This window comes from Lipotes vexillifer, unplaced genomic scaffold, assembly GCF_000442215.2.
Source record: "Lipotes vexillifer unplaced genomic scaffold, Lipotes_vexillifer_v1.1 scaffold141, whole genome shotgun sequence".
Taxonomy (NCBI): Eukaryota; Metazoa; Chordata; class Mammalia; order Artiodactyla; family Lipotidae; genus Lipotes; species Lipotes vexillifer.
The window spans coordinates 1,726,844-1,738,553 of NW_006792108.1; the positions used below are offsets into that span (position 1 = coordinate 1,726,844).

Here is an 11,710-nt window from a genome sequence, read left to right on the forward strand (position 1 = left end):
AAAAAAAAAAAAAAAAAAAAAAGAAATATAGCATTTTTTGTTTAAAAAAAGACTCATTCTCTTAAATGACTTATAAATTGGCTCTTAAGGCTATTTCAAAGGAATCCACATAATTCATAAATTATCAGTCTTTATGAATATATTTTATATACATAATTCAAAGGCAAAGTATAAAACTCACTTAGATACATAAGTTCTGATATATTTGGAAATTTTAATTTGTTGTGTTTTGAGGTGTTTTGTCAGTTAACCTCAGAATTGTTTTAGAAATATTAAAGTATTCTGCATAAGATGCTTAAGAATACTTTTTGCTTGACCATGGATGATAAAATAGAATACTTGCAGGAACATGAGCTCCACTAAAGACGATGAGATCTAGTGATGATCAGTGTCCACTTTAGAATATTTTACTAAAGACATAATTCATTAAATGTTTGAAGGAAGACAAGAAATCAAACACTATGTCTAAGGAGTGGTTGAATTCAGACTCTTAAACTGGTGGTTTTCCAACTTTTTTAGCAGCAGATTTCCTTGAATAAAATTTACAGAACCAAAGTACAGGTAAAAGCACTGTTTTAATAATCTAAATATTTATAACATTACTATATAGTATAGTGTTTTATTAAGATATGATTTTGTAATACTTATAATATCATTCGTGTAATTTTATAGTAAGTTCTAATTTATAACATATAGACTTAATAAACAAGAATAAGCCTGCTTTAATGGATACATTTAAATTGGTGGTTATATATTTAATAAGCCTTAAAATCAAATTTATTTCAATATTTTGTTTAGGATAAGCAGTGCAGAGAGCATCCTGATTCACATAGATAAAAATGTAATGGGTTAGGGTTGTACAGTGTTACGTAAGAGGGCATTTGTAGTCTAAATGCAAAAGGCAGGGGCAGGGGTGGGATATTGGTATATAGAGAGACCAGGGCAGAATTAAACTCCTCCTAATCAGTGATTAAGATATTGTGTAAAAGTGGCAGGTTAAGCTTTATTTCAATATCTGCACAAAAATATGTTAACTTGGCAATTGGAGGGTTGATGGCCTTCAGCATGGTAAAATTTGGTATGGAATAAATCATGTTATTTTTTTAGTGGTTATTAGTTTAAAATGTGTGTTCATATAAAATTGGAACCAAACATCTAAGCACTGTATTACCTCTGTGTAACCCTAGGTTTCTGTGGAAGTTTGAAAAGCATGGCTAAGGTCTGTATACTCCTTTAGGCCATACATTATCATACTCTTCTCTAGGTCTCTAGTTCCTAACACAAAATAGATGCTTAGAAAATATTTGCATTGTAATAAATGCATTTTTAAAATTCGGTGCTGATTTTCTGCTTTATCCATTAGGGTACCAGTGTCTTGTCACCTGGACTCCACATAGGAATAATTATTATACTGGCAATAATGATCTATAAAAAGTCAGCAACTAATTTGTTTGAAAAGCATCCTTGTCTTTATACCCTAATGTTTGGATGTGTCTTTGCTAAAATCTCACAGAAATTGGTGGTAAGAAATTCTTTTAATTTATGATTCATGGTATAAATATGTACTTGTTCCTCAAACACAAAGCTGGAAACTATTTCATACAATGGGTAGGTTTTTATGGTGTTATCATCACAATAAATAGTTAGTTCTTTGTGCTCCAAGTAATACTGTAAATGAATGTTAGATTCAGAGACAGACTCCTTAGTGTATAGTAAGTTCTTTTAATTATTTGTTCAGCAATGATTATCAGTTATAACCTTCTGATATCAAGGAATTTAAATATTAGAAACTTTAATAAGCTACCCAGTTATGAATTTGAGAAATTTTAGATTCAGTATTCCCATATCAAATGTGAGATTAAATAAATGGTCTCTTTATCCTTATTTGTCTTAATAGTAAATTAAAGTTCTAGTTAATCCTACCCTGAAACTAAAAGCTAAAACATTTAAAATTTAATGGTGAAATTATTTTGTTTACTTTTTTATAGATAGCTCACATGACCAAAAGTGAACTGTATCTTCAAGACACTGTCTTTCTTGGCCCAGGTCTTTTATTTTTAGACCAGTACTTTAATAATTTTGTAGACGAATATGTTGTTCTATGGATAGCAATGGTAAGTGCTTTTTTGGTAAGATTTTTATTTATTTTTAACAAATATCAGATAATACTATGCTTAAATGAGTCATTTCAGTGAGATATCAGGTAGCCTTACTTTCTAATCTATACAGTAACTGTTTCTGAACATTTAAAATTACTTATTTAAAGCTTGCTTTATATTGTGTTTGAAAACGGCCCACATATCTGGAGATCAGGGTTCCAACCACCTAAATCCTTAAAAACACAACTGTGTACCTTAAAAAAATAGTACCAAAAAAACAGTACTAAGATGTCAAAAATCACTTCACTCTCTGGCAAAGGACTACAAACATGTATTAGTGTCTGACTTATTTAATCCAGCTTGTTAGAATTATTATGGGCTTATAGCAGATAACAGGTAAATTAAATGTAGTTGGTGTTAGCAGAGGTGGGCACTATTGTATCAAGAACTGTCAGCTAATACTGAGGAAACAAAACAAAACAGAACAGACAGTACTACCCAGTACAAGGTTCTGGGACCATTTTATACTAGAAGTAAGCAACCCTACGTATCTGTATGGCCCTTGAGGATAGTGCAAAATTTATATTAATAATGATGCCCCTTATCAAGCAAATTAAATTCTCATTAATTGCATCCTGCTTAAAAAGTGTCTTGGATAATACATATATTTCTATTCAAAATGATTATAAAATACAATTATGGTGCATAAGAGAGAAGCTTTAGCTATCTGAGGAAAGGAAAATCATTGTTGGTAACATTTTAATCACACAAGTGGATAAAGGAGGCATTACTAAATTTTTTATTTTACTAAGACATTATCTTTCTGGTTGGTCTTCAATTAATGTTAGTTCTGGACAATTTTGCTACCTCCAGACCTCACTGGACTTCACCAAATTGTTAGTGATATACAAAAACTAATATTAAAGTGAGCTAAAAGAAACACTGAACCTTTTGATAATTTAAACAATCTCACACTATTTGTTAGATAGAGGTATTAAAACAAAGCCTGTCTGTTCTGTGCATGGACCCCTGGGGTACATCTGATCATCCTTTATACTAGGTTCTATAGTATTATACTTTTTTTTAGAGTAAGTTAATAACTTAATATCCATTCAGAAGTCTTCCATTCTTCAAATAGTGGTGAGATGTAAATCTTAGTCCTTGAAAGTTTCTCAGGCAATATTCTAAAAAATCTTTGAAAAATCAGAATAATTTCCTTTAATTTGCTATCCACTATAAATATTATTTAGGGCTCCAAAACAATCTAAATGTAAGAAATAGGTGGTGATTTTTCAAAATATCTGAAAATTCAATGTAGGGTTTCTTTTAGTGAACGTATTACCAAATGGAATTAACAGAATTAAAATATCAGGTGTTAAAAATTTGAGCACCTAATTTGTAATGATGAGTTGGCCTGGTTTTACATCAGTGGTGGAGATATGGTGAGAAAGTCGAATTCAATTTTTCTTTAAAACACTTTGTGGACCACAATTAAAAACAAACAAAAAAAACACTATGTGTACCAAAATAAGCGTATTGTGCCCTTTGGCATCCTTAGGGAAAAGGTTCTTGCTTCAGAGAGAAAAGAGTCAGACGGAGTTTTTCAAGTAAATGATAAGGAGATCTTTCCCCTCATTGGTGAGAATTCCCTCTCCACCGGCAGAGCTGTGAGGCTCCTTTTTCTAAAAGGAAGCATTTGCCCCCAGCCTCTGGGAAAGTTAACTAGTGTACCTCCCTGCTTAATTTTGTAAAGAACACAATTTTGTATGTGCCTTCCCTCAACTATGATGTCTCTTCCAGGCCTTTACTTTCTTACAGCTACTCTCAAAGGAATAAGAAAAGTATATGATGAAATGATTTCATTATAATGACTGATAGCCCCTTCTAGTAGAAATTTTGAGGCTTTGTTGCACAGAAGAAAATTGAAAGGATATGGAGTCAGAAGACTTGAGTTCTGTTGTTTTCCAGCTTTTGTAATTTAGTCTATACCTTTTACCACTCTGATCCTCAGTTTCTGTAACTGTGAAATACCCTGCATATTCTAGAGGACTACAGTGAGGTCCAAATATGAACTATAAAATGTACTATTTTCGGTGAAGAATTTTTGGTTAAGGTTTGAATTTAGGGGGTGAGGGGAAAGAAAAATAGCTGCTGCTTTAGAAAAGATAGACCATAATCCATTTTATATTTTCTTTTTTGCTTCTAAAGGTCATTTCTTCATTTGATATGATGAGGTACTTTAGTGCTTTGTGCCTGCAAATTTCAAGACACCTTCATCTAAGTATCTTCAAGACTTCATGTCATCAAGCACCTGAACAGGTTCACAAGCATATTGACTAATAGCCCAAGGAAAAGAGGAGAAGCAGTTAGGGGAACCTATGAGTGAAGGGAATCCCCTTTTTCAGGAGGCTAGTATACTATCAAATAAGGTTATATTTTAATATAAACATTAAGTCCTGTAGATTCCATTATGTCTGTTTCAGTGGCAAAGCCCTCTTGTGTAGCAACATTTTTTATCAAGGTATTATCAGAGTAATACAATCTGTAAATTAATTAGAAACAAAACCAAGGAAAGAAATTTCAATTTTCTGAGTATAAGGAAGTGAACCACTGTAGTTCTAAAGAGCAATCTCTTTGTCTCAGAAATCCTTATCAGACAATTGGGGTTTTCTCTGCCAAAGGATTACATAAAAATTCAGGACTTAAAGGATTTTAGCCATCTTGAGGGTGATGCTTACTTCGCTAAAAATTGACAAGCGTTTTCATAATATTGCATAAGTGCATGAATTGTAATAGTGTAATTATTGAGTCAAATGATGTTATAGGTATTTTTTATTAGCCATTTTCAAAAAAGGTATGTTAATTACTATTGTATAAAACGAAATACTTGCTTTAGTATACCAACTTCTGTAATTTGTAGTCAGTAAGAGCAATTTATCTTACCAGTTCAGAAAAACAAATGAATCTTCAGAGTGAGGGCAACTTGTTCCTTGATATTCTGAGTTTAAACTTCATTGTCACAAAAAAAGGTAGACATTAAACATTTCCCTTTGTGAAAAACAAAACAGTAGCTAAAGCACAATTGACATGTAAGAAAATTAGTAATTTATGAAAACATAGCAAAACTATCTTCCCTTTAGAATATCAGCTAAAGCTACTTCAAGTACACTTTTACTCATTTGAGGTAAAACGGGGATAAAATCTACATTATGTACTGATTCTCATCTTTCCACTCTCACTTAAAAGTGTTTACCTTGCTCATTATGAATAATAGAACTATCACATGGGTCTTTGGTGATCCAAATCCTCGGACTCCCATCTTACCTGTTTGTAATTTTATCCAACAGTTCTGTAGACCATAAGCCATATGGTGAAATAATTTTCTTTTAAAAAGGAGTAATGAATGTGTACTATAGCTTAATATGCAAGAAAAAGGCATATTGCTAAAGATTGAAAGTTGATATTCCTTAAACGGGAAAAATAGGGACTTCCCTGGTGGTCTAGTGGCTACAACTACATGCTCCCAATGTGGGGGGCCCGGGTTTGATCCCTGGTCAGGGAACTAGATCCCACATGCCACAACTGAGACCTGGTGCAGACAAATAAATAAATATTTTTTTAAAAAAGGAAAAAATATATACTTATGTGAATTAAGTACACAGAAAATACTCTGGAGTACTTATTTTTGCCTCTGAAACAACTGGTAAATTCAATAAGGACCTTCTTAATTTGAATAGTACTTAAAATTTATATTAAATTTTATAATACTTAAAATTTACATTCCAGCATGTACTTTGGCTTAAAAGGCTTTACAAAATGCAAAAATTTAGGAAGTAAACTGTCCCCTTAATGTCAGATATTTGTTAATGGTGGAGGACTAATTTCTTCCTACATAAGTTAGCACAGTTAGAAAAAGAGAATCAGTATGGATTCATTTTTAAAAACTTGGAAAACCTAAAACTAAGATAAGTGTGAGTTATGCAGCAAAAATTAGAATTTAAAATATGGAAAAACAGGACAAAGTCACTCCTTTCTCCGTCTATTGGGCATATTTTTTGTTTTTGAATGATTCAATGAAAGTAGTTTCAGCAAAAAATAGTAAGTTTAACTCAAATATTTCAAACAAATGCTGAAACAATTTAATATTTATTAAATCAAGAGTTTCATATGTTTTTCTATGTTAAAAAAATGCACATTTTAAAATACAGGATATAGGAATTAACTGTTCAAATTTGGAAATGAATGTAAAAACATCCATATATTTACTGAATATTAAAACTGAAAAATAAGACATTCTGTGTAATTTATAGTTAAAGACAGATGTGAAGTACTTAAACCATAAGTAATTAGGTATGTTAATGATATGCTCTTAATCATTACTAAGGGCATGTGTCATTTAATTGTGGACTGAGCCGAATTAAATGGCATTTTGATGTCGTTGTGGAAATGACATTCACAAATCCATGTCTTAAAATGGATTATTTATATATCTTGTTCGGTTGTGTTAATGGTTTTTAGCAGTTTAATTTATTCCAGAACGGAAACTTAAGTTGCGTTTAATAAATTTTGTAAGTCAATAGAATGTATTTTCTTTTGAAATCTTATTTTCATTAGAATTGGTAGTGTAACTTAATGAATATGCATGAAAGGGTGTACGTATAAAACAGATTTTGTGGGGTTTTTTCCTTAAAGAAGAACAAAATTAACCATCTATACCTGTGCTTTCTACCTTTTGGAAGTGATACAAATACACTGAAGCCAAAACTTGAAATTAAATCATATTTATTGCTAAGAGTTAATTGACAAATGTTAGAAAAAAATCACTGTTAGTATTAAAGAGCTGAAAGCACAGTGGTACATATAATTTAGGAATTGCTGCTACTCGCGTAACTTCAATTTGGAGGTGAAGAAGAAGGGTCTTGCACTTAAGCTAATGATTAATATGATGTAATATTTTAAACCAGAATTTTCAACCACTCTAAAAACTTACATGCCTCTTAGCTAATGTTATAATTGTATCATATTACTTAGGTTCAAGTTATTCCTTCAAAGAATCATCAGAATAACATGGATTGAAGAGACTTTCGAACATTTGCCATCTCTTGCTGCTGCTGTCAAATGAAAGGAGATATTAAACATTTATTTAATGTTTAGATAAGTGTTATACATATTTCAGCAAATAAAATATTTCAATGCTTACAATAATCCTTATTTTTTCAATTTTAAATATAATAACTTACCGTTTCCATCATAATTTTTTTTTGCAACATAGCCATTTCTTTTCTAAGTTCATTTTGTGCACCAGTAAGTAGATAATCGTGACTCTTCTCCAAGTCCTCCATACTCTAAAACACAAAAGGCTAGTTCAGTTACAAACCACCACTTTTCATCTCAGGTTCAAAACTTATACAATTAATTTTCAAAAGCAGGAACTTTTTAATATTCAACAATGCACATTATTTATCTCAAATAAAAATATTCTAATACATGAAAACCAAAATATCCACTAAAGGAATAGAAAATGTCAGACATAAATCAAATATTATTAAAGGAGGTACAGTAGTAGTGTACCTTCTCACTGGAAGAAACAAACAAAAATAACACAAAATTTTATAAAAGGAATAGAAGCACAACTTCCTGTAGCTATATAGTAGAAAATGGGGACTTAATTCCAATTTAGTTGGCAAAAGAATAAGACTAAAAGGAAGGTTAGGGAAAAGGGTTAAAAGTATTCTAGGGCAAGAGCATAAACAAAAGCATGAAAGTGCAGAGTGAGTGAGTTCAGAGAAAGCCGTTATGTGGAGGGGTGGAAGTAATGGATGAATGTAGTAATTGGAGCATTAAAAAAAGAATCATATTTTTTGGGGGTGAGTCTTGAATACCTAAGAATTTAGAATGAGAAGCTACTAACAGTTTTTCAGGAGGGAAAAGGTAATGTTATAGAAAGATAATATGGCAGACCCACGAAGGATGGGTTGGAAAACAGAAATCAGTTAAGAGTTTTCATAGTATAAGCAAAGAATGATGAGGTTCTGAACTAGGGCAGTAGCAGTGGATGTGAAGAATAAGAGAGATGGAGGAGTCAAATATAGTACTAAAGTTCCTACACCAAGTGGTAACACTTAGTGATAGCATTTAGCACTTAAATTAAATCGAAAACAATGCATTCAAAATGGAAAACTGTTAAGAATTTTAAAATGTGTAAGCAAAATGTTTTTCCCTTAAACTGAGAAAAAATTTATCTTCTACTTCCACAAATGAATTATATTTTATAAGAATGTATTATGTTACCAAATACAACAAACCTTTATGAACTGCTCATATAATTGTTTAATTGTTTTCAGTCTCTGGTTCTGAACAATTCTAGACTGTTGAAAAACTTTCTGTTGCTGTCGAAACATATTCTACAAATGTAAAAGAAAAAATTATGAAATAACAATTTGGGTAAAATTTAGCAAAAATTCATTCTACATTACACTTAAAAGGAATAGTTTTTAAATCAATATTTTTAAGATTTTAGCATTTACTATGACTGAGTTTAGATAATTTGTGTTCACCACTTATATACAATAATATAATAACCCTACTGGTCTTTGAGTAGGAAATCTCAACAGTACTCAAAACATGCCTTAATTCCTGGTGCTTTCAATGTCAACACAGATGATCCTTACAATATTGCTGGTCTTTCAGTTTCTTGGCCTGTTTTCCACCAATGATTTTTGTTCTTCACCCTACTTTAGCCATCCACTTACATATGCATACCCTAGATTTTGTCATTACCAAAAACTGTAACCTCTGCATAGTATTAATAATAGCAAACTTGATATTAACAATGTGTTACGAAGCAAAGACCAACAGCTTTTATGAGTATGGTATGTGCCTGTACTTCTGCATTCAGCAGAACCAAACTCATAGCCAGCAATGGGCAATGGAACCTGGCTAAGGTCCATGGATGTACTGCAAGGCCGGCCTCTCCCTTCCTACTTGACACTTGGTAATAGTAGATTAATTATAAAGCTATAAAGCTAAGCATAATACCAACAGCTAGTTTTTCTTCTTGTTCATCAGCTTTCTGCACATCTATATCCCACTGCTGGAACAAAGTCAGAAACTGCTGAGAATATTCTTGGTTAAGCTTCTGCCTGTAAAACATAATGAATATTGTCATATTTCACATCAATATGGAAAGACTTTCAAAACAAAACTGATTTGACTAATTATACTATAATAAAAGAGAAAATAATATCAAATTTTCAGATGTGAAGCCAAGAAGTAAAGTTATGATTTATGATGATTCAGAAGTATTTATTTTCCTAACCAACTAACAGAAAAGCCCTCTCATGTACTTTAAGCTCTTGAAAACTAAGGGAGTTTTATTGTACATACACATTTTCCAGAAAAGTCCATTTTATCTCCAAGCAATTTATTTTTCATTTTCTCCTACTGAATATAGGTTGTGATATGATAAATAGATTCACTGAAGTTATTATATTTATCATATAAGATTTCCAAATAGAAATATTTCACTTAATTTTTCCTCATTTTGGTACAATGATTTTGTACAAAAGAATAGTTAATTCAGCTAAAATATACAAATTATTTATAATACATAAGGTTGATCTTTTTCTACACTGTTAAACAGTTAACTATCATAAGACTAATGGTTTATATGACATTTACTTTTTATTCAGCTGGTGTATTTTTAGAATGAATATAAATTACCTTTATTGTTAAAAAAAAAACCCTCGAACATTATTTAAAAGGGGAAAAAGGACATCTTTATTGATTTCTAGGAAATATATCTCAAGTCTGTGAAGGAATGAAGTTATAGGACTAAAGGACTTAGAGGAAAATCAAGCCTAATAGACTTTTTTACTAGAGATCCCAATAAGTAGAAGATGATAGTACTTCTCATAATTTGCACCGATGAATACTAAGAAATGATGCAAATGTTGTGGCAATGAAAAAACCAACATCCTTACCTTTGCTCTTGTTGGGTTTTCCAAACATTTTCAATTTTCTGGTTACTGGTTTTGAGAGAAGCCTTGGTATACATTTCTAGTCTTTTTCTCTTGGCAAGAAGAGCCTTGTTAATATCAGCTATATTGAAAATAAATACTCATTAAATTTAATGTGGAAGAAAGTTACTTTGTTCCCACATATTCAAATAAACAAGGATAAAGCTGGTTCAAGAGTTTTGAAAAGATCTTTAAAAATACACATAATATCAAAAAGCAAGATTATTTCCTTGCTTTTTTTTCTGAGAAAACTTTTAGTTATTGGTATCCCAATTCTGATTTTCCTAACTAGAGATAATTTTTTAATTTAGAGGTGATTAAAAAGAGCTAATAACTGAAAGGGTCTGAAGGACAGACTTTAATTTCTTCATAAGAAAACACTAATAAAGGCTAAATTTAGAACTCATTATATGAAACGCAAAACTATTTTAAAAGAGTCTAAAAAGAATAAAAATAAAGAAAATAATTTTTAAAAATATAGTCAGTGATACTTTAAAAAATATTTTTACTAAAAGAGACAAAGACCAACCAAGCATAGGAAAATCTTATTTTAAGTAAATATCTAAATAAATTCATTCAAGAATCCTTTTAGGGGGCCTCCCTGGTGGCGCAGTGGTTGAGAGTCCGCCTGCCGATGCAGGGGATACGGGTTCGTGCCCCGGTCTGGGAGGATCCCACATGCCGCGTAGCGGCTGGGCCCGTGAGCCGTGGCCGCTGAGCTTGCGCGCCCGGCAACGGGAAAGGCCACGACAGTGAGAGGCCCACATATCGCAAAAAAAAAAAAAAAAGAATCCTTTTAGGGCTTCCCTGGTGGCGCAGTGGTTGGGAGTCCGCCTGCCGGTGCGGGGGACACGGGTTCGAGCCCTGGTCTGGGGGGACCCCACATGCCGTGGAGCACCTGGGCCAGTGTGCCACAACTCCTGAGCATGCTCTCTGGAGCCCGCGAGCCACAGCTGCTGAGCCCATGCGCCTGGAGCCCGTGCTCCGCGGCGGGAGAGGCCACCGCAATGAGAAGCCCGCGCGCTGCAACGAGGACCCAACACAGCCAAAAAGAAAAAAAAGAAAAAGAAAAAAGAACCCTTTTAAATACTTTTTTATAGGACATTTTACCAATAATATAAGTACTGCATTTCATAAACTTTTTTAATACTTCAGGTAATCCTTTGCTAGGCATGTGCATATGGATCTACCATCAATAGTTATTTTTCAGTAATCATGATGAGGTGACCTACACTATTACATAAATATTTTGTATTTCCAATATCCATCTATAATAATTTATAAGACAGATTATAAAACAAGCATTTTGTTACTACCAAATAGGGCAAAGCTTTCAAAAAAGACTTGATTATATGAATAATACTAGAGAGGAGCCAAATATTGACTCTTTTATAAGAATACTATCCCCTAACACAGTTAACGTAACTGATATTTGACATACAATTTAAAGTTTATGAACTTTTTATCTCATCTCTTGCTTACTAGCAAGGTGGTCTTTAATTCTCAACTACATAGTTTAATAATGTAAAAATAAAAATAAAGTTATTTTAAAGGCTTTAATTTACACTGCCCTTCCTAAAGAACACAGGAATG

At 32.2% G+C, this 11,710-nt stretch overlaps 2 protein-coding genes across 2 annotated transcripts in view; one reads left to right on the forward strand and one right to left on the reverse strand.

Annotated features, from left to right (window-relative positions):
- Positions 1-7,298, forward strand: part of CHPT1 (choline phosphotransferase 1) — a 35,651-nt gene extending 28,353 nt beyond the window's left edge. Inside the window, exons 6-9 of the mRNA XM_007465353.1 lie at positions 1,364-1,522; positions 1,989-2,114; positions 4,308-4,418; positions 7,131-7,298. Of these exons, the coding sequence (XP_007465415.1) occupies positions 1,364-1,522; positions 1,989-2,114; positions 4,308-4,418; positions 7,131-7,175 (441 nt within the window). The 3' untranslated portion in view covers positions 7,176-7,298. The remainder of the gene's footprint in view (positions 1-1,363; positions 1,523-1,988; positions 2,115-4,307; positions 4,419-7,130) is intronic.
- SYCP3 (synaptonemal complex protein 3) overlaps positions 7,157-11,710 on the reverse strand; it is a 7,151-nt gene continuing 2,597 nt past the window's right edge. Inside the window, exons 5-9 of the mRNA XM_007465352.1 lie at positions 10,082-10,199; positions 9,142-9,241; positions 8,405-8,503; positions 7,340-7,444; positions 7,157-7,210 (exon numbers count right to left, since the gene is read on the reverse strand). Coding sequence (XP_007465414.1) covers positions 7,157-7,210; positions 7,340-7,444; positions 8,405-8,503; positions 9,142-9,241; positions 10,082-10,199 — 476 coding nt within the window. The remainder of the gene's footprint in view (positions 7,211-7,339; positions 7,445-8,404; positions 8,504-9,141; positions 9,242-10,081; positions 10,200-11,710) is intronic.